This window comes from Clinocottus analis, unplaced genomic scaffold, assembly GCF_023055335.1.
Source record: "Clinocottus analis isolate CAN_PGR_092001 unplaced genomic scaffold, fCliAna1.0.p SCAF_12, whole genome shotgun sequence".
Taxonomy (NCBI): Eukaryota; Metazoa; Chordata; class Actinopteri; order Perciformes; family Cottidae; genus Clinocottus; species Clinocottus analis.
Genome location: NW_027175843.1, coordinates 2,366,302 through 2,389,897, shown reverse-complemented (window position 1 = coordinate 2,389,897; position 23,596 = coordinate 2,366,302). Strand labels below are relative to the sequence as shown.

General features: G+C 47.0%; 1 protein-coding gene and 1 non-coding gene across 2 annotated transcripts; both read right to left on the bottom strand.

Moving 5' to 3' along the window:
• Positions 1-1,707: 1,707 nt before the first annotated feature.
• cavin2a (caveolae associated protein 2a) lies at positions 1,708-16,391 on the bottom strand. Its single transcript, XM_068573263.1, has 2 exons — positions 15,780-16,391; positions 1,708-3,554 (listed from the first exon to the last, which is right to left on the bottom strand). The coding sequence occupies exons 1-2, from the start codon at positions 16,338-16,340 to the stop codon at positions 2,679-2,681; spliced, it is 1,437 nt and encodes a 478-aa protein (XP_068429364.1). The 5' UTR covers positions 16,341-16,391; the 3' UTR covers positions 1,708-2,678.
• A 7,079-nt stretch (positions 16,392-23,470) lies between these two features.
• trnas-aga (transfer RNA serine (anticodon AGA)) lies at positions 23,471-23,552 on the bottom strand. Its single transcript has one exon. It is a non-coding gene; the product is annotated as a tRNA-Ser (tRNA).
• Positions 23,553-23,596: the final 44 nt, after the last annotated feature.

Sequence of the window (23,596 nt, the reverse complement as noted above, 5' to 3'; positions counted from 1 at the left end):
CTCACATAGGATCCAGATGAAAGGGTCTGATTTTAAAGACAAATACACTCTGACTTCTACACACAAACAAAAAACTAGATATTGCATATTTACCATGAGCAGACAGAGATAATAAAGTAACACACTTGCACGAATAAGCAGGAAACACCTCAAAGCTGGTCACATTTGAGCCTCTACAGCACAAAGAATGCACACGTAAGCCCAGTGTTAAATCCCTTTACAGTAACATTGTTTATACAGAGTGGAATTAAAAAGAAGAAAAAAAGAAAAAAGACAAAGTAAAAATAAACACAAGTTACAAGTTCTTGAAAAATCGTTCACGTCGATTCATTTATTTTCTCCTCACAGATCCCATTGAGCAAACTGGCAGGTTAATTTGTGTAACACATGAAAGCACGTACAGTGAAATGGTTTTAAGTTCATTTTGTTAACAATATTCACGCTATGTGCACTACTTTTCCCCTGTGTTCATCAGACCTTGACGAAGTGTGATTTAATTTGTTTAATATATTTTTGCATAGTTATTTCCAAAGGTCGGATGCATCTCAGACCCTCACAAGTTTACATGCGCTTGTATTTTAGCGGCGAACCCCACGGCAACTTTATCGTCCTTCCCAACAACTGAACTTCTTTCCAACGCCCACACATGACCCCTTTCCACTGCAAGCTCATGCCCATGGGGGGGAGAACACCTGTGGCTCCACAGAGCGTCTCCCCTCTCTTCAAGAAGGAGGTCGAGAACATGAAAAATGGGGCTGAGCAGGAGTCATCCGTCAAAGCCAGGAATGCTGTCCTCTGCCTTTATCCACTTCTGTGACCTCTCGAGTGTCTGGATCCTTGGCACCTGGTACCACTTGCTAAAGTATTTTTAGGGAGTCCTGGCATATTGGACGCCTCAAACTAAGGCTGGCATGGCGCTAACGGCGTGCAACAAGAGGAAAGGCACTTCTTTTTTTTTTAAAGCCTCTCCAGCATGACTTCCAAACATGAGGTTGGTTGTGAGTGAACTTGCACCTCCTTCTAACTTTAAACGTTCTCAGCTTTTCCAGTACTTGGTATCAACACATGACTATGCCCCATAAACGCGCTCGCTGCAAACAATTCCTCAGAAGAGAAAAGGCGTGTAAAAATCATTCTTATCTACAAAAACAAGTCATCCCTTCAGGACTGCATTTACTCATACTAGCTTGTGCAGGGTGAAAGGCACTGAAGGAGTGTGTGTGTGCAGGTATCTAGGGAGAGGGGATTTAGTAATGGCGCCTTTGCAAATGTATAAGATATGTGTTTATGTCTTAAAACATGTGAAGCCGAAGTAAACATTTCACCATGCAGGTCCCATGACTTGCATCCTTATGCCTGAAAGAAAAAAAGTTGACATACAAACACCAAAGTAGTAACTCAAAACTAATTCACATATACAACATTCAATGTTTAAAGTACACACACTCAAGGCAGTTATCGTAAAGTTACTATTTAATGGGGTTTAAGCTGTAAATACCTAGGGAGTAGTGTGCCGAGAAAAACTCAGATTAATTTCTGTACATAAACATACAAATTTGCCCTGCGGAAAAGACAAAGCGCTGTCAAAGGGGACATTAAAATGTCAGTAATAAAACCTGCAGGGTTGTTTGTGTCAATAATTTGTCTCGGCATGAAGAGTAGCTGCGATGATGTCCTTCATCATCGGTGTAATTAAGCACAAACATGTTAACTGGTATTTGTTTATCTTTCTTTTAATTAGAGGGATTTGCAAAGAACATTTAGACTCTTCTTCAAATGCCATCTATTCTGATCGTCTGAAGGTTACTGAATGTGCAAGCACACATTACTAAAACATTCCAATGTGCCACATGCAACTCAAGTGGTATTCTAGATATGTCTCTGTGGAAGTAATCAACAATGTGTTGTGCGCAGGTGAAGGACTGGAGACAAGTCAAAAAAACTGAATTATATAGTATTATAGTCACCTGTTGGTTAAGAGCTAGGATTTTTTTTTTAGCATAGATCCAAAGAATTTAGTAAACAACTTCTAGTTCACTACTAAACACTCCCGGGTCTTTTCACTGAAAGCCCTGAACTTCCCCATTCCAACTCGAGAACAACCTGGCAACCCACTGCCTCAACAGGCAGTGGGGGTAGTACCACTGTTGCAAAAAAATAAGATTTACTTTTTTTTTCACACAAAAAAGAAAGAAAAGGCTGTTTGTCAGTGTGGAAGAAAGCTCCAGCGGCCGACAGACACAGCAGTAGGGAGCTCGTTGGCCCAGCGCCCTGGAGATGGGCCGCTATTAAGGACACGGGCACCAGTTGATGGGAGTTATGGTCCGTTGGTGCGACAGTGCTTTCTTTGGACAACCCTGCTATAGGGTTTAGGAAGCACTTGCGCTGGATCCTGTGGTACATGGTGAGGTCTGAGCTGTGAATCCAGTTGCTTCTACACTGTGGGTGTCATGGTCTGAAGAGATCAGGTAGGGCAGCAGGAATGGTACAAGGATTGGCAACCTTAGGAAGCTGGGAGTACGTTTCTGGTGTAAATGGGGGTTTGTGGCAAGAACGCAAAGGCTGTTTACAATGGAGGGATAATTTGTGCCTGAGGGGTGTTCACGAATGTCCAAATTTAAGGCAAGAAAAGAAAAGAGCGGGAAACTAGAATTGCTGCAAGCTAAGATTCAATCATATTAAGACACTTGCTCTACAGTAATTGTTGATGTGGGAATCTGGGCCTCTGCTGCGGCCTCAACAAGGCTTTTATGTTTCTTCTCTTCTTCTTCCTCCTCTTCCTCCTCCTCGCCGATATCTTCATCGAGCTCTGGAACCGCCAGGCCGGCGGAACGACCGCCGTTTATCTCGCACTCGACGCTCTGTGCCTCTCCATTGATCGCCAGCTCGGCCTTCATGCTCTCTGGGGCGGAGGCGCTCAGCATATCCTGGACCTTCTCCACGACTCCATCCTGGGTATGCACCTCCGCCAAGGGAATCTCTCCGTCAAAGCTTTCCAGGGCAGGAATCTCCACGTGGTCTTCTTCACCGGGAAAGCCCTTGCCTTGTGGGGGGGCCTCGCCGTCCCGGACCTTCTTGACGTTGAAGGTCATGGGAGATACCTTGAAAGAGGAGGACTTGGCAGTCGGGCTCTTGGGTTGGTTCGGGGTGAGGCTCTTTCGGATTTTCTCCCGCTTCTCCGGTGGCACGATCTTGTTGGTGACCTGGTTGACCTTCTTCTCGATGCTCTGGCGCGAGAAGACCTTCTTGAGGCTATCGACCTTCTTCAGGCTGTTGCGCTTGAACTTGTCGGCCCTCCTCTCGAAGGAGTGGGAAGTGCCGGGACCCATACCGGCCTCGCTCCCACACATCTCGTACTCCTCGTGGTGTATGGTGAGGTCATCATCGTCGGAGGACAGGCTAATGGTCTGAAGACCCTCATCGTGAGCACGGCCGCCATCAACAGAGCCGGTTACAGACGGGGCAGGAAGGATGGACTCTGCGTCGTACTGGCTCGGCTGTGGGGTCTTGAAGGAGTCCTTGACCAGCACACTGGAGGGGATCTCATTGTCCTCCTATTGGGAAACAGAGGGACAGAAACGGGACGGTTATTTGGATCAGTTATGAATAAGCATCATTGCTTTTACCAGGAATAGTACAATTGCCTTAACTTTTGAGTTGGTGATGTTCAGGATTGGATTGACGAGTTCTAACTACAATGTCAAGTCTTTCAAACACATATCCCCATAAACATGTTTGTGTGCATCTCTGGTCATGGTTTGGTGATTGTAAATGACTGCTTTTTAATACACAGCAGGGGTTACACGCTGTAGCCTTTGGGTGCAACAATGTAATTAATATAATAATAATGATTGTGATGCATCATTATTAATCAGCACACACTCCCTATTCAATGCATATTGTTCATTATTTAATCGAGCACATGTAAATTATCCAGAAAGACAAGTTACCCTCCATATTACCCTCCAAAAAGGTCAGTGACCTCTTGTATAGAGGGAGGAGGGTCTTCTCCAGTCTTCTCCACCTGTTTCTCTGCAGGAGCCAATCTTTTTTTTTATATATGCACCCCCTCCCCCCTCCACACACACACACACACACACACACACACAAACACTCTGAATGCCTATAAACAGAGAGCAGTAAGTCCAATATCCACACACACACGCACACACACACAAGTCAGGCATACACTAGGGATTCATGAGCCCCTCCCCCCCCTCCTTTCACACACAGGAGTGAGTGGAGAGTGAAGGTGCAGCTTCAGTGGTTGACATCCTCCACTTCACATTTGAAATGCTCAAGAGAGAGAAAACCTTCACGCTGACATCATCGGTAAGTAGAACCGGTTGGAGTTGACTAAATACAGCCCGATGAGCAGCACATTTTTTATTGTTGTCAAAGTTCAGGTACACAACATGCCTTATATGTGAGGGGGTTAGGATAAAGTCCTCTTCTAAAAATGGGCTGGGATCACAGTATCGTCCTAACACAGTTGCCACATTGTGGCTCCTGCTCTGAGTTCAAGCTATACGCAGTCCTTCGGATATGTCAACATCAAGCCCCTGTATGTGTATGGGATGACGCACTTGCTGAACAATAGTTGTTACTGTACTCCGTTCCGTGCTTGTCAGAATTAGTCTGCATTGAAGTTTGTGTTTCAAACAATGCATGGCATGGCAGCACTTAGGACTTCGTAGCCGTGCTTTAAGTGCACCGTAGGTTGTCGGAGGAGCGAGCGGTGCATCTTTCCTGGGGGTGTCATTAGCACATACTTAAGTACTGGGGCGACCAGATGGTCTGGAGGAGTCCTGCCTCCTGTCTGCTCTTCACTTGACACTCATGGTGAGCTTTTTGCTTCAAAAGGACTGGGGGTATTGTTGCTCCCTTTCAAGACAATTTAGACACGCCGTTAACCTATAATATAGGAATTAAGCCTGTGCCTGTGATGTGCAAATAAAATAGCACTCCCACAGTGATTAAAAGCTCCAATCAATATTGTTATTAACATTATACGTGAACTCGATTTCACGATCACAGGACCTTCGTTCCCAAAAAACACCTTGAGGACGTTTTCATCTTTTCTTTCAATTTACTGATTGCGTCGGCGGCGTCCTGGGGCCGTGCGCAACCAGCACTCTGGGTAATGTCCAACTGCTGTTTTTGCATTTTAGTGTCATCAACAGAGAGCTCCATGGTGAATGGAGAGCTCTTGAGAGGCAGAAAGCCACCTCCTCCCTCTCCCCCCTCCTCCCTCCTCATTTGACCACTTTGCAGACACCCGATACCTCTCTCCTTGATCTCAACCATGCAGGCATGATTCACAGTTCAGGTGTGTGCCAAGCATGTTCGGTATCTCCCAGCCAATGCCAATAAATCTGTCAGTGCCACGTTTACTGGGGGGGAGGAAATCAATTGAATATGTGGTTTTAAAAACATAGGTAACACTTGTTAAACATCACATACCTGCTTTTCTCTATGTGTGTGTGTGTGAATTGACAGTTCCATTTAACGCCGACAACAACAACTAAACGTCATCGTCCCCAAAAAAAACCCCAAACAAGCAGGTAGTTGTGCTGAAGTGCAGATTTGTAACTTGAAATCCCCCCCAAAAGACAAAAGGTAGCCCCCCAGGGGAGCAGCTCCGGTTACCACTGTGTGTTTCAGCTTTCTCCTCCTGACACATCGGATCAAGCAGGATCTGGAAGTCCCGTTTTTTTTTGTTGTTGCTGTTGCTCTGACACTGCGCCACACCCAGAGAGCGAGGCCGAGTGGATCTCAACGTGTTCATGCAGACTCGAAGCGGGAAAAAGCCAGGAAGTATGCGGGTTGACATGCCCTTGCACGAAGTTTTGAAATAGCTCAAAGGTTAGAAAAACTAAAAACACCTAATCTGGCATTATAAAATGCCGATAGGGCCTCGCTCTTGACCCTCAGCTAATCTCCGCTAATTGTTTGGTGGCGTTAAGGTTTTTTTCTGAAAGACTGGATCCATCGTGCGCTTCTCTGCTCCAGTCCGGTCACGTCGTAAACCTTCTGATTCGGCTCAAACACGTTTGATATAATCTCTGATAATCGCTGTGTGGGTCCTGGAGCGAGTGTGTGTGGGAGGCGACGACTGAAACTCAAACGCCCTCCGATGAAAGCCGAGCTCTCCTTCCACACACTGAGAGACGCGCTGCAGTATCAGTGCAGTTGTATTGCTCACTTTTGACAAATGTTTATACTAATCACACGGCAAGAGTCTCCATCGTCCATCATTATTTTCTCCCATCCAAAAATCTACTTAATCCGGCTCTTAGTCTTCGTCTTTTATTTGCTTTGACTGGTAAAAAAAAGCAGTTTTCTGCCGTTTGACAGCGCAAATTGGGCACAAATTGGGCGCAAAGTGAGCGTGTCCTCAGTTTAACCCCCCCCCCTCTCTACCCCCAGCCTTCCAACAGTCTTGGCAAGCAAGCTAGAACAAACAAAATCTTCCTAAATATCATTTGACCCAGGTTTGTCCTATGTGTGTGTGTGTTTGTGTGTGTAGACCTCACATTCTGGCACTTTTCTCTTGGGAACCATGTTAATTAATGCATCCTCGAGGCAAGCACTCATTAGCCACTGAGAATGTGAAGTGTATGTGTGAGAGTGTGTGTTCGATTCTCCATGTGCCAGTGTGCATTTGTGCAGCCGCGTAGGACATCGACCATAGTTGACCAAGAAAAAAAAAAGTGTTGAAAAAAGAGCAAGATAAAAAGTGAATCAAACTCCATTTGATGCAAACGAAGTTGATTTAGCGTGACGGACACCGCACGATAAAGGGCGCCGCTTCGCAGATGTATTTTCTTGTGCTGCAGATCTCGTTTCAACAGTTGCATGGAGGACCTGCCATCTAATTGCAAGGAGGTCCTGCGAGGTGTTCCTGGTGTCTCCTGCTCTATTCCATCAGGGAGCGATCAGGGCGGGGCCGCATGGCGTGCCCACTGATTGCAGGAGCTCAGACGGGCTCGCGTTACTCCGTGAGTGACTGTTTACACCATGCGTGTAATGATACGCCTCCGCTGTTCGTCTCGCATCTGTTCTCCCGCCTTTGTGGAGGTGTGCGCGTGTGACTCGGCCGTGTACTTCGTTGTTTGGTGCTAATTAAAAAAGAACACTTCGGCACACCATCGCAGGAAACGGAGACGCTTAGCGTGACGGCAGCGTCGTGGTCTTGTGCTTGTGTCCCGATTTGAGAAATGCATCGATTAAGAAGTGCAACTGGAAGTTGCGACAGACCGTCGGTTGTCATTGTATTTCATTTATATTGTACAATTGAGGAAAACATATGAAAATATCGTGCTTTTATTCTGTAATCAAAACCGCTGAAGAAGTGATTCTGTGCAGGCGACTGTGAGAAAATGAATACTTCTCACTTGACTTATTACCTAAAACATTGCAAACCTGAGTAACCACTAGATTCAAGTCTTCTTCAATACACTATGATGTTCCTTTCTGAAATTGGCGACGGACAAAAAGCAGCATCACCCGTCAAAATGGCTCGTTTAAACTGGATCACGACAGTTTGAAATGTATTTTATACTAAAGTGAGCAAGTTGAACAGGTGTGTTTTCCGGCTCCTTCAGACGATAAATGGAGGTTTTTCTAAATCCTAACAGGCCGGGGGTTAGTACAGGTGTGTTGGCACAGTGAGTCAGATGCCTCCGGCTCAGGTGGACCGCACCAATGAGAGGGTACACACACACACACACACACAAATGCATGTGTGCGCACGTTTGCTCCTGCCAAAAGACAGCAAGCTTAGTCTATAAAATCAGGCAGAACAGAGATTACAGTGAGGGAATAAAGTGCTTCAGATACTTCTTATTGATTGATGGACGTTTTCTTTTACAAAAGGCCTCTGAATACACCCCCATCCACCCTCTCCTGATTCACTCCCTTTATTTTCTAAATGTGTCTATCCTCCTCATCTGTAACACAACCTGCCTTCATTCAAGATGCCGACACACACCTCGTCCCTGCTCCCTCTCTCACACACACAGCTTCAGTCATTCAATGAACGATTGCGCTGCAGTGTCCATCTGAACCTCATGTCATTGTGTGCACGTTTTCCTCCACATATGCTTTGCTTGCATCCTTCCCTTTACGGTGCAGTGAGGAGTTTTACACTTAACCCCAGTTTGTTATTTAACGCCCTCTCCCCGCCCCCTCACACACCCACCTACATGTGCACGAAGAGCCATCTGTGGACAGAGGAAGGAAGGAGGAAAGGAAGGAAAGGACATGGAATCCTGCTTTTTGTCATGGGAGTGGGCAACATGATAAACTCCCAACGTGCTGCACACTGTGTGCATCGGCGTCGACACACTGCTTTGCACTTTCGATTGCACGAGCACGTTCCATACCGACTGTTGAGATCCAAGCCCGGCGCCGTAGCACCTCAACAACTTGTGCTGAAGTTGTGAGGAATCGCATGTCCACGAATCATAAATCAGCGACTTCATGCAAATACTGAAGTCGTGGCTGTCGGCGCAATACCCATGAAGCTTTTGCATAACAAGGTACGGCATTCTTTCCCATGCGCACCCCTCCCCGTATCTAACCTCCCAGAGAAAGAGAAAAAAACACTTGTGTAATCACACAACACAATAACCAATTCAGGAGCGACGTCACGCTGACGTGCCGGCGGAACTACGCAGGCGGCGATTATGCCCGGTGACATGAGTGATGATGCCGGACGTCTGTTCCCTCAGCCCATCATTTACAGGGCAGCAGGCCTTGCACTTTGCAGGGTGATTGATGCCCTTCATGCGCTGCAGTTCATTCAAAAAAACAACACTTACCGCACGTCGCGACATCTAGACCACACCGTCAAACCCAAACCTTCCTGCGTGGGATGAACACATTCCTGCACATTGAAGGTTCTTGTCGCTCCTGTTTTCACTCTGAATATGCTAATCTCCTTTAGCTCTTTTGCACATTGTTTCAGCACAATCCCCCATCATGCGCCTATCAGACCCATTGTTTGATAAGTGCTGTGTGGAGATACACCCTGAGCACTTTTGATAAGGCTACCACCAATTGTGAGAATGTTTACCCCCTATGGGATGGAGGTCAAAGGGCGGCGAGAGTCCACAGAGAAGCCCGGAAGTCATTGTGTTTTTTTTTTATTTATCTCAACACATTTTGCATGTTCACGCTGTATTTTAAAAAAGGGCAGAGAAGTAAGAACACCGAGATCCAGCGTGGCTATTGTTTTCCCTTTTCCTGCCGTGGATGCCGTGGCCTTGGCCAGCGGATCGGATCATGGACACATCGAGGGCTGAAACGTCAAGCGGCAGCGGCAGCAGCAGACACGTAGGTGGTCTGCTGAGGTTAGAAAATAAGCGAGGTGACAGGAAGAGTCAAAAGAGGATCGTTGGTTTTGTGTTTTTTCTTCTTAAAATTGTTTCATGGGACCTTGAGCTCCTTTGGCAGAATACCAGCATGAAAACAACTACCCGGCAGTTTGGTTAACCATTTAGATCCCTCTATTCCTTCAGTATGTGGAGGCCGCCAGTCGAATGCGTGACGCTGTGAGAGTTTGAAAAGAGAACGCTCACAAGAATTCAGAGTGAAGGAAAGCGTGTGAGTACAAGTTAGCTTAATGCCGTTACCTTAGCATAGCCAGCGGCATTGTGAAAATGCTAAATAGGCGCTCTCAGCGGTTTGGAAGCAAAGAAAGTGCGTGCAGTGCATCATGGGATACGCTGGGAGGCGTAAACTATCCTCGGAGCTGCCACCTTTACTTGTCTTTGAATACACAGCTTAGTTGTATCGTCCCTATTACTTTGCATATTTCTTTATAGCATTAGCTTTTAGTTCCAGGCGAATGGAAATGACATAAATGCCTCCATTATAAAAAAAAAACTGTAGTCTATCATCAGTCTGTCGCGGGGGGGTTCGCTCAGGCTTTGCAACACCGTCAGCACTTTTCTGCGTCAATGAAGCTGTTACAACTAGTCTTCCACTGCAGGAATCTGCGGTTTGCAAACTTGCCTTTGCCTCACAGACTGAAACAGTTGAGCAGACTTGTCAAACCTGAATGGGACGTCACGCTGAAGAGCAAGCACTTAGCGTAATGCGTCCCAATCCACGAGCACGTCTCTCGCCCGTGCTTGCTGAAGTATGATCTCTCATCCAAACTTACTCTTTTCGTGTTGTCACTAACCGACAAACGCAGACAGAATTTTGTCTTTTTCCTTCTGCACATCATTATTCCCCCTTATTTCACTGCCTTTTTACGCTCCTCTGCTCTTTATTTCATGTTTTCTGTACAAAAAAAAATTCTCAGAGGAATGAACCCCGAAGGGGTAAAAAAGGATTATGACAAAGCGAGAAGCTGTGCAGCCATCTTAGATTATTATCACCATGGGGACAGTTTGTCTCTAATCCAACAGCACTCTTAAGGAAAAATATTGTGAATAAATTCTCACTCACAACTCGTCAATTGTGAAGGACACACGTGTGAAAGTCCCATGCTCCTGGTCATAAACACATAAATCGTGATACTTCTGACCAAAGTATTCTCTTTAAACTCCAGGCTTGTAGATGTGCTCCTCATAGTGTCACACAAGGTTCGTACCAAAACACAATAAGCCGGTCCAAGTGAGCCACCATGCACAATGCCATTTTCTGCCATGTAAAAGGTCGAGGTTTCATACCGTTTTAGTGGCTAGCTGCGAGCTACTTGTCTAAAAACAACTGAGATAAGCCAAGCTAAAATTGGCTAATGTCAGAGGACACAATATCTTAAATGAGACAACTTTTGTAAAAGTACTGGTATTGTGTATACTCTTTTAGCTAGCTGCTTCTCACCACCTGCGCGAAGCTAACACGTCTCATGATCCTGTAAACAACTGACATTTAATCAAAATGGCTATAATTTAATGGTCTGATTCTGCAAACTGTCTTTTAACTTTAATTTTAATTAATAGGAATTCTTTTCTGTGGTTTCTGCAAACCACAGATACAGCAAGTGAAAGTGTATCGAGCGGCGTTTTTTGAAAGCTGCGTGGCATAAATGACGAATTTACAAGCAAGAAAGCCTGCTGGTTATATAATGAGCAATATAATCTTTTCATTTATTGTTTCTGGACATTGGCAATAGCTGTAAAATCAGTTACTTTGAGTACAATTCCCTTTGTTACTTCAAAATTCTCCATCTGTGAAACGCTTGGTAAGATGTGGCCCCAGAATGTTTAAATGCAGGGAAACAGTTCTCACTGCTTTAGGCTACAAGCTAGTGCTATATATCACCTGGTGGAGGCAAACACACACACACACACACACACACACACACACACCAAATCTGAGCGGTAGCCTGGAGCCAGCGGCCTGCTCCAACCTGCGGGAATGGATATGATTTTATAACGAAAGATTCAGCACTGAGCACGCGCAACACATAAACTAACAATAATTGCGCTCCACTATTGTGATGGCTGCATAAGTGTGCTATAACTAAATGTATATACTTATACTAAGTTTCATTCTTAACTACTTCTTTCAGCTTTTCTTTTGCAGCAACGCTTCTCTCGTCTCACACTGGATTCGTACGTACAAGAAGATACTCAAAGGGATCCGCCACAGCAGACTTATTTATTCTGGCATTATTAAGGCTTGTTTACTTTCAGAGCTATGAGCTCCGCGTCATTAAGTCAAAAAGGTAAGAGCTCGGGGCGAGGCTGGGAACAGAATTACCAGTTTGTCCTCCATCTCAGGGTATGAGGGGAGTGTGGAAAAACGGCTTTTTACTTCCTGCTGCTGAAAGCTGAGATTAAGTCACAACCTTTGGTCAAGTGTGGACGTACACAAGCACCGTGACGACCGGCGGCGAAAGCAAACAAAGTGAACCGCGAAACCTTTCAACGGTTGTGAACGTCTCCCGCACTGTACGATGAGTCAGGATGGGAGGTTTCACAACTCAAGGCTGAATTATACTTCTGCAACTCCAACTCCGGCTGGCCACGCAGTCGGATTGACGGACTCGTTTTGATTTTTAGTTCAACTGCGTTTTCCATACGCCAGAACAGCAGGTGGCGCAACGACCGTTTAGAGTCAACCTGCAGACCGACGTTCACCTCCATCTGCGTGTCCTTATACTCCGCCAGACGGGTTTTATAAATGCTCATATTTGTGGACCTCTTCAGCCAAACGTTCTTCAACGGGATCCATTGTTCGTGTTTCTGCTGTGGCTTTTAAAAACAGCGGTACTATGCTATAAAACCGGAAATGAGAGACTCAGAAAGGATGTGGTTAGCGGACCAATCACAGCCTTCTGGGCTGCGTACGGCTCGCGTAGCTTTGACGGATAGTCAGAAATTTGGGGCGACGCACGCAAGCACGCAAAATGGCCGATTTGACCGTCTTGCGTGCTTGCGTCTCTGCGTAAAACCCGAGTATAAATCAGCCTTCACAGACGCAGAAGAAACACAAAGCACGTTGTGTTTAGCTTAGCCGGGTGTTCGCATGCTTCTCTTCCCCTTGCAATGTGGTATGAATGTTCTTTGACAGCGTTCGAGAGCTGTTGTCACAGTCGATAAGCTCACGTCCTCTTCCCGGCCCACCTAGAGAACTCTCTTCTCGATGCTTAACAGCCAGCAAAAGTCTGAGCAGGGCCCACATGTGCAAGGCGGAGGGCGAGGGGGGGGGGCGTTCAAAATTCAATTTGCCATTGTGGCCGACTTGTTTGCTGTGATGAAATTCCCCCGTGGAATAAACACAGACGGGGGAGATTAGGATCTGCTCAGAAATAAATGACTTCTTTCGCAGGAAATGAAAATTCCAAATGTGCCGTCTATTTCACGTAGCGTGCCGCGCCGATGCAATTAAGATAAGTTGCAGGATACCCCGGTGGGGGCGGGTGAGGGGTGAGGGGGTGGGGGGGGGTTGATGACCGTGGATATTTAAAATAAAAAAAAGTAAGGTAATGAGCCTTTGAACTTAATCCGTGTGACAAACAACAGAATGAGAAAATTTCTGCAATGAGCCGCAAAACACTTTACCTTTCAAAACGGTAATCACACAAACAATTTCTGCTCACTGCAACCTCAGATGGCCGGGAATTGTGTATGCCCTGCACGCATGTGTGTGTGTCTGTGTGTGTGTAAGAGACAAAGCCCAGAGAGGGGAGGGCCATGCGGGGACAGGAAAAGCACTAGTGCACAAAAACAAACAAACAAGGGCCAAGCATCGGTAATGAAGTCCTCATTAGTTCTTGTTATGTACAGGAACGTAGCGGAGCGGCAGACAGCGTTGCCATTTCTGACGGACCGCGGCCAAAGCCTGGAGCGGGTACAGACCGCTGTTCCCTCCAACAGTGGGCTTTTACCCATAAATCCTCTGTGTTTCCACCTCAGCTGGCACGTACAGGGTGATGAGTGTTCTGGATGATTTTTTATCGAGCGGACGGTGGGTGGAGGAGGGCCTCTCGGCCAATCGCTACGAGGCCGCTGTAGAGAGTTTGGCTCTTTGGACGCGCGGCGAAACGTGCGTTATCAAAGAGTGGCGTGCAGCATGTGCTTCCATGTGGTCTCGGGGAATCAGGACAGGTGGCCGGACCAAAGAAAACAGTCACATGCGAGCTGGAGTTTGTACAAAAGATAAAGAAACAGAGAGAGGGAGCGAGGCGAGTGTAAGTGAAAAAACAGCCGCGCATTCAAACATAAACCAAAAAGATATCAGAAAAGGAAATTAGAGCCCAGCACCAGATGGAGGAAATCCAGAGAACACTATTTAAAGAGAGAGAGAGAGAGAGAGAGAGAGAGAGAGAGAGAGAGAGAGAGAGAGAGATTAGGTGAGGCAGAAAGTGACGGGAAACAGAGTCAACACAAGCTCAGGGAGGGGAAGGAACAAGGGCTGAACAGTTCTTTTATTTCCCGCTCCCCTCGGGCGCGCCAAGCTCCATTTATCAGCTCGGTAACTGCATACACCTGACCCGACACATCAGCATAGCATCCAATGGGCGAGTTGCACGCACACACATGCTGTCCACACATACCTGGGCCCAACTACACCCACCTGCTCATGCCCCGCTCTTAGTCTGACTCCAAATTTTAGAGCGAAAAAACTCAACTTTGCAGAAGTCAGTACTTTTAACTTGTTGTACTAATTCAGTACACTTTACGCTCGAACGATGTTAAAATAGAACAGATCACGACACAAAACACTGGCTGAGCATGCGTTAACACGATGCAGAGGGAGAGATAATTGCAGCCAGGAGCAACAGGAGCAACACGGAGTGACGAAAAAAAATCCAAAATGTGACACGTGGAATTCGACAACGCGTGGAAAGCGAGTCCTCTACGGCGTCGTTTCCGAGCACTGAAAACTGACCGAAAGGGGATTCGATCGAATGGATTCCCGCGCCGCCTCGCCCACAGGGTCCGGCCCGACACACAGCGAGGTCTTGGCACCTGTTGCGTTTGCGACAACAGCGCCTCAGTACCTGGGAAACCAGATAACGACGGTTAAGAGCTCTCAGCGGCTCTGGCTGTGTCAACAATGCCCCCGTGTTTTCGGCTGCCTGGGTACACACTTGCACGCACATGCTCAGACGCACCCGCACACACGGAAGCATGAAAAAACATGCATTCAGTCACGCACAAAGCACAGTCGTGTATTTGTTTTTCTTCTTTTTTTTGTTGAAAAGAGGGGTGAAATGCGTCAAATCCAAGATGGAGCTGCTTTCATCCTGCGTGGCAACCACGTGGTGATCATGCGCACCCAGAATGCAGGTCGAAGTGTCATCTCTCACAGTCTGTGTTTAAACTGCAGCTACACCCATTTCTTTTGGGAGATAAGTGCACAGATGTGTTGCGTAAGAACTTTCCACCTGTAGTTTCCTGGGTGATCCAGGAGGTTTATCACTTTTTTTTAGTGCCAGTACAGTTTTGCACTCACAGGTGTGTGTGTGTGTGATGTGGCAGATGAAGTGGTGTGTCTAAATTATGGCTGGGGGGGCTTAAACAGATCTAGACAAAGTCTGAGCCCTCCTCCATTATCCTCTAGAGCTCCATTCCCAGACACACCCTTCTCCTCTCTCTCACACACACACGAGAGGGAAGGGCCTCGCGTATAGTACACATGAATAAAATATGTTAACGTAAAACATCATCTCCAGCATTTGTTACACGTCTATTCGCAGAGGGCGTGTTTGGAGCCGCAGCGTTGGTGTACCGAGCTCTCCTGGTCCTGTCCGACGAGTTTAAGGTGTTGAAGAAGTGATGAAAGTGCTGCTCACCTACAAGCACATCACGTGTCGGTGCCAACCACGCACACGAGAAATGTGCACACATCCGACACACCCACTGCCGCAGTCAAATCTGAATTCAAATGTGACTTAAACACACATACGCATGACACACACGCACACACACACAGGTGAATGAGGCCTCATTAAGGTAATGAAGCAAATATTAACTAAAACAATAATATGACATACACCTCCCCCTTAAAGAGGTATAGTCCATCATTTAGTGTTGCTGAACAGTCCCAATTGAGCTCATATATTTCCCATCATGCATCTCTTACAGTAGATATTGTCAAGTTGGGCCCTTAAAGTCTATTCTTTGTGACTTATATGTGAACTACTGTTAAAACATAGGGCTCCTTCTGGCGGGTAAACTTAACCGAAATCGGTGGAGGGACCCTTTGATGCAACTTTAATGCAACTTTAATGTATTTAATAGCGCTGTAATAAGCAACAAAACAACCTTTGTGACATTAAGTGTCTCTCCCCATCCCCATGCCCCCCTCACCTGGAAGATGAGCACTTTAAAGTGGTTCCTCTTCAGCAGGTGGCTGTGGTTCGCCTCCAGCTTCTTCACCTGGACCGCCTGCTTATCCATGCGCTCCCTCACGTCCTTCAGGTGCCCGCTGACTTTGCGGGAGCGCTCGAGCAGCTTGCTGACGCTGTTGGAGGTGCCGACGTGGGTCCTGGACAGGCGGGTCACGTCCCCCTGCACGACCCGCACGGCGCCCTCCAGGTCGGCCTGCCGCTGCTCCATGCGCTGCTGGTTGTCCTGCACCGCCTCCAGCATGTTGACCAGCTTGTCCAGCAGCGCCACCACGGTGATGGCGCTCACCTGGCCGCCCGGGCTGCCCGGCGCCGCCGCACCCGCCGCCGCCGCGGTCGGGCTGGTCGGACTGGTCGGGAGTTTGAAGCCCAGCCGGGACAAGGTGCTGGTCGGGTTCGGGGAGGACGGGGCGGAGGACGGGGTGAAGCTCGGGGTGAGCAGCTCCGCGCTCTCGGGCTGCGGGATGGTGTGCGTGCTGCCGGTGACGCTGCTGGGCTCGGTGCGGGACGCGTCTTCTTCCATGGTTCACAGGTGGTCAGGGGGGCGGGGGGTCCCGCTCCGAAACACGCGCACAAAAAGAAGCTCGTCTGAAGTTGTTCTCGTGACGCAGCTGCCGCTCGGTCCAGCTGAGAACTGGAGGCAGGGCGATGAAAACTTCTTCAAGGTACTTTCACGCGACCACGCCCCCTTTGCGTCCTTCTTCCTCTCCCCGCGCGACGCTCACACAAACTTCTCACGGCCCCTCCCCCTGCCCAAAAGGGGAGGGGCGTGGTTGCCACGGAGACGGCCGAACCCTATACTGACAGAACAGAGGTAGGGTTGCGTGCGTGTGTTTGTGTGTGTGTGTGTGTGTGTGTGTGTGTGTGTGTGTGTGTGTGTGTGTGTCGTGCTTTGTGTTTCCGTGTGACGTTTCACTCTGTGCACGCATGGCTGCATTTTGCATAAATATGTGTGAAGCCTACTTTTGTTCACTGCCTCTCGCTGGTGTGTGTTTTTGTATTGTAGACAAGAGCAAATTGTTCTGGGCTGCACTGTAATCATGTGGTGTGTGTGTGTGTGTGTGTGTGTGTGTGTGTGTGTGTGTGTGTGTGTGTGTGTGTGTGTGTTTGAGTGTGTGTTTGTGTGAACAACAAAATACCATACCACATTTTCCTAAGCCTGTTAATGTATGTGTTTCACTGTGCCTCTGCTTACATGTGAGTTTATGCCTTGTGTGTGTGTAGGTGTGTGTGTGTGTGTGCGTGTGTGTGTGTGTGCCCTGCGAGTGCCCCCTTTCCTCTCCCCTCTTGTTTTCGAGCTCTGTGTCAAAGCAGGGAACACACACCGAAATGGAAATGTGGAAATCCCTGTTTCAACAACGAGGTCATCGTTGCCCCCCCCCCCCTCCTGCCCTCTCTCTCCCTCTCCTCTCTGACCGTCAGCATCACCGTCAATATTTCACTAACAGTAATTTCACATGCAAAGTGTTTCAAGACAAAGCAACGTTGAGCACTGCAGATTATGGAAGGAAGGCACACCTGACTTTTATTGGATTCAGAAGCCTGATATGGGAAAAGGCTTGGTCAGCCAACAGCTCATCTAAGATCAATACAGCATTCCCGCCCTTAAACGGAGATTAGGTTGTCTGCTACCGCTTGTATGCACACACACACACACACACACACACACACACACACACACACACACACACACACACACACACACACACAGAAAAGACACACAGCATTGAAATATGTTTGTCCACAGTTCTATATGAGTCCACAGTTCTCCTCACAGCAGCCATTTTGACGCGTCATAACAGGGAAACCGCTACCAAACAAATTGTGATCCCGTTCTCTCTGGTGTCTCATGGCCGTTCCAGTCAACCCTGTCTCCAGCGAGCCAGCGTGCACACACAGGCAGGGCCAACTAATTGGAACAGTGCCGTAATAAACGGTATTAATTGTTACACCCCCGCAACGACATGTCAAAGTGGCTCCTGTTAGCAGGGCCTACACACACACGTCTGCACATTGTCTTGTGAGAGGAAGACGAGAAGATCGATCTTTTCATCCAAGTCAAAAAAAGCCAATAAGCGTTTATCCCAACATGTCAAACTATTCCTTCAAAACAAAATTGGTACCTTCATTGACATGATAGCTTATATATATTTGCCATTTCTTTCTGTTTTAATCTTTTCACGCGGCACACACATGCTCCCAGAAGGGCTCCTGATGGATTCCCACATGTCAACATCCAAGGCTAACACCTAACTTGAGGTTACCCGCTCGACATGCTTCAAAGCTGCCAGTGCAGAGGTGTGTGTGTGTGTGTGTGTGTGTGTGTGTGTGTGTGTGTGTGTGTGTGTGTCCTTCTTCCTCTCACTCGAATTCACAGTGTTTTCCAACCCGACCCTCTGCCCGCTGCTTCCCCCAGAGGCACACACTCTTGTCAACATAAAAGCGTGACCTCCCATCCTGAGCGCTCGAACTCTTGACTTTTCCCCACTTTCACCCCTCGGTTAGAGCCGGCGGATTGGCGCTCCCATCCGGCCATTCTTACAGCTGTCCCCCCCACCCTCCTCTTCCTCCCTCCATTTTGCTTTCCATTCCTCTCCCATCTTTTTCTCCATCACTCCCTTTTCCCCCTCCTCTCCCATATCTTCTGCTTTCCCTGAATTCCTGCGGGTGTTCCCGACGGCCTGGCATGTTTCACACCTTCCCAGGAATGCTGTCTTTCCCCTTGACTGATTTACACTCGCTATTTCTTCAAGGTTCCTTTTTTGTTGTTGTCACAGTTGTTACAGTACCTCCTGCCGTTGCATTTAATAGAATGCACTTCACAACAATGATGTCACACACACAGGATGTCGGAGAATGGGTTAAATGGGAGCGGGGTGGATGGACAGTCAGCAGAAAATTAATTTGCCCTCTGGAGGCCAGAACATGCAAGTGCATGCTTCTAATTCTGACACTTCATTAGACCCTTGTAAAACAGAGCAACAGCCAATCCTAATTCAGTCCTTTGTCGTCTGCTCGAGGTGATTATGATCGATAACTCAAGTTTTGAGATTCTCATAATCAGATCTTCAACTATACAAAGAAAATAGAATCGCCCCCATAGAGAAATGAAGTGTGAAGCAGCAGGAAGAGCCATCAGCGTATTCCTTCATTTCAACAGCAAACGTGCCGCTGCAAGTCGCGTCGTCGAATGAATGAGCTTTGAATCCTGGGAAACCTTCCCGGAGTCGCTTTGAAAAAACTCTAGCAGGGAGGCGTGGCGTTGCCGCGACCGTTGGCTGTTGGCAAACCACCAGGCTGGTTTGTCTTCTGACTAGTTTTGGAGTTATGACCTGACAAGACATACCTTTGTTGTATTTTACACACACACACACACACACAAAGGGGGAAGTGGTTGAGGATTTATTCTGGGTGGAAACAACATCTCGCGCATTCAAACGCACTGGTGCAGTTTCCTTGGTCTCGTGTCCTCGCCTTTGTTTTCACCTCAACGCCCCACCGTTCAAAGTCCTCGTGAAGATGGCGACGGGGTCGTCCCTCCTGGTCCTCCTCTGCGGTTGCTCCGGGCCACAAGAGGAATGCAAGAGGAACACTCTGAGGCAAACTTTTAGTGGGACTTAATGATGGTTTCCCCACACTGACAGCTTGGGTTGCAGGTAGGCAGTCAGTGTGGAGAGCCAAAGAGGCGGATGAGCAATTTTGGATCCCTAAATGCTTTCGTCAGGCGCGTATTTTCTGCTTTTTTATTGGTTTAAAATCAGGACACGATGCAATCATTGGATGATTGTCCTCAGGGAAGCAGAGGAGAGAATAATACCTGAATCCAAATCATAGTTTCTATACCTTCGGGTGCAATTAGAGGCCAAGACAATGAAATACGTTGGATGTGTAACTGTGAGGAATGGATTGTTATTTCGAAAAATAAGAATCACGTGCCATTCGTACAAGCCTGCACCTCCTCGTATTCCTCATCAGTTTCGTCCACTTGGGTTCCCACAATACTTGCGAGAGACACAACGAACAGGTTCCCCAATCAGTGTTCAAATGTGACCCCCGATGCTCGTGATTAGTCACAACGGCGCCGCCCAGGTGGTCCCGCCTATGAGGACACAATGGATGGTCTGGTAGTGTTTGATTTTCTCTAACCAGCCTCAGACTGGATGTCTGGTCACGCAGTGGGGAGGACGGCAAGCGCTGGTACCCTTTTGTCGCTAAATCAAAGGCCCCAACAGGGCAGGGGGGGAAAAAATGACATGCTGGGACCAAAACAGATGGCGATGGATCTTTAAATGACCCTTTTTCACAGACCAGCGTGTGACAAACACGCTCTCGCTTAAAGGTGGCCTCGTGTGCCGCTATTGTGTGTGTTTCCTGTGTGAGAGTTCTGGGATGCTATCAATTTCCGAAGCTAATGGACCCAGCTTTATTCACATAGAACGTGGGGGAATGTGTGTGTGTGTGTGTTTGTTTGTGTAAGTGTACATGTTTTCTTGTGTCCAACACCATCCGTCTTTGAACCAAAGGGCCAATCCTTCTCTGCCAGAGGAGTTGAGGTGCAGTTTGTTGATTGTAAAATCGATGCGAAAGGCTCTCCTGGCACGACGGATCCCCCCAGCGCGGATTTTCTGCGAGACAGCTCACGGTTTTGAAAAACGGTTTGATTGTGCTGCGATTTCATTCCTCACCCGCACGTCTCCCCACCACGCCGCTGGTAATTTCCCCTGATGGAGCTATCAAGGAGAGGGCATTTTATTATTCAGTGGTATGTACTATTATTCACATTCGAATGCCTCGGAGAGCCAAGCCCGCGCGTTCAAACACGCCGTCTGAAGCGGTACGCAGCCAGCGCTGGAATTGTGCATTTCTAAGATAAGTGTCAAATTCCAAAGCTGAGTGCCGATCTGTTGCAGGCGCTGTGGGGCCGGGATCCTGGGTGTGCACTGGTTGTCAAGTGTAGGTGTATCCGTCCTTTTTTAAAGTCTTTGTCCACCAAGACTTAACCTCCGGGTCATCTGAGACCAATCACGATGCACGGACACACTTTTACTCCTCTTTTTTTTCCACCTGTGCATTCAGTCGAGACGCAGGCTAAACATTCACAACACATCTAATCCTGTAAAAGGCACCTCTGTGCCTAACCTTGTGCCGTAAGTGTGGGGTTGGTGGAGTAACATGAGACTAGAGCGGGAGGAGGTAAGCTAACGGTTTATTCAGATACATATAACTCCTTACAATAACTTGTATAATGCTCTTAAATAATTTATTTTCACGTTGACAATGTGTCACCGGTTGCACACAACGAATGAATGGATTATTCCATCAGCGGGGCCAGTCACCCGCTGTAAACCACAGCCTACAGAGGCCTCCTGGTAAGGTGGAAACGCCGGAGTTTGTCCTTTCTGGGCTACTGTAGAAACATGGCGGACTCCGGGAAGAGGACCCTCTCCCTCTGTAAATATACACAGCTCATTCAAAACAATAAGTTTCTAAGTTTGTATAAGTTTGTATAAGAATTTATACACTGATAAAACATAGTAATGAAGATAAACTGTTGAAGTGCTTTGTTTTTGTGCTAGAAAGTGACCCGACTCAAACCAGGGGACCCTCCTGTCTTCCCATTGGCTCACTGACCCTGGAGTCCCCCAGATAGGAGGTGTGCAGTTAAACCTTTGGACTTTGGACGGGAGCGCCACTTTGAATTGTCATCGGACCGTTGGCAGCAATTTCCTGTTGTAATTTGATCTAAAATAGACATAACATTTTATTTCAAGTCGCATCAAACACTCATCACCGGTGCAGTTTGTGCCTCCTCTTATAAGCTGTCACTGGAGCTAAACCTGTACTCAATCAACCTGCATTCAGTCTGTTCCAACAGGTAATAGTGGCAAACGGGACACCCACAGATGGGAGGAATTAATATCATATCACTTGCTGTCCACATGTGACGAATGTCTTCTTTCACTTCCTGTCAAGGAGGTGAGGTTTCCTATGTTTGAGCCGCTAGTGGCCCCGCTGACAGTCTGAGGTAATTACCGGAGAATTCCACATATGTGGCGCAAACCTTTTTCAGTAAGTAAAAGTGAAATCAGCGTGTCATTGCTGTCCACTAATGACAGCATTCACCACATTCCTTGACCTGAGATGAGAGCAGATATGCTCGGGCATTCACCAGAAACGTCCTCGGTGCTCCTCCCTGGCCTCAGGCCCGCTGGATTTGAGCACAAACCAGCAGGAGAAGACAGGAAACTTAAAGGATTACACTGACTGGGTCCGCTGGGCTGCAGCGCAGACACACACAGATGTGCGTTCACATAGATGTGCATACAAACAGGGCGTGACCCATGTAACAAAGCAGTCCATGCTCTCGAATGAAAAAAAAAATTTGAATTGTACAAATAGCTGAAAATAGCTGAAAAAAAACGGCCGTGATGTTCAGATGTTGTCCTGTGCCCGGCGGCAGACTAGTTAACCTCCACAGATACTGCTTATTTATTTGTGTTTTTAAGCAGTGAGCTGTATGACGCCTTAACTCATTTTCAGGAAGAAGAAGCTTAAAGACTGCGGGACATTCTCCACTGTGGGTTTCACCTCCTGAAGATGGTTTAAGAGTTAAAGATTTCTCACACGGTTGCTTATTAAACTTTCTTATTCATGCAACGTTGTGAATGCATCGTTGCAGGATGTTTCTGTGGTGAAGTTGACAAAGCCAGGTTGATGTGATGAAGTGTTTGAGGTTAATGACAGACGGCCCTTCAGACAAACAGACACGCCTTCACTGTATGCCCCCAGGTGCATTTAAAAAACAAACGCTGGGAACATTTTAAAGTCTGCCAGAATGAACCCTAACTGACCCTGAGCACACTTCCATCTAAGAGCCTCATATATGAACTATGATCTCTTCCCTTCACAGACGAGTCCTTTGGAGTTTTTAACAGTAATGCGACAGTGATGTCAAAAAAAAAAGAAAAGAAGCATGAAATCTTGAGGAATGCTGGTGGTATTTGTGGCCTTGAGGCTAAATTATAATATGTCAACTCATTCTCAGGTGGCTTTATTAATAAAGTAGTGGTGAAAAAATGAAAACAGTCATTATTCTGAAGGACATAACGGAGGTTGCATTATGAGCTCAATGTTAGAGTTGCAATGATATTTTAACGTCATTCTAATGTAAAAACATATGGATTAAAATATATATATATAAATAATGTTGTTATACTTTTACAATACAGCACTTTTTGATTGCAAAACCAGAAACTGTCAACTTGCTGTCAAATAAAATGTAGTGGAGTAGAAAGTACAATAGTAACATAAAATGTAAACACGGAGCAGTAAACTAATGTTGGGAATAGATTTAAATACATTTCTCCACTACGAGTCAAAGGCTGTTCTGTACCTCAGTTTTGAATATTTAATCTCAAAAGTAGGAGCTTGTTTTTGTGTTTAAACAACGGTCCATCCTCGGATTAGCACTGATGGGTGACATGGGGTCTTGTGCACAAATCCCCAAAATAATCAGTGATACATGAAGATTTCTCAAATAAAGTACTTCTAGCGTCAATGACGACATTCTGAGGTACATGGTAAGTATTACTGTGTCAATGCTGTAGCTCACCAATGAATTACATAGTTTTTTCCCCAAATTGAAAAAGTGAACGTTGTCGGCAGGATTCGAACCTGCGCGGGAAGATCCCAATGGATTTCTAGTCCATCGCCTTAACCACTCGGCCACGACAACTTCAGTGAGAGGTTTCGCTCAAAAATCGTGCTGAAAAACGAATC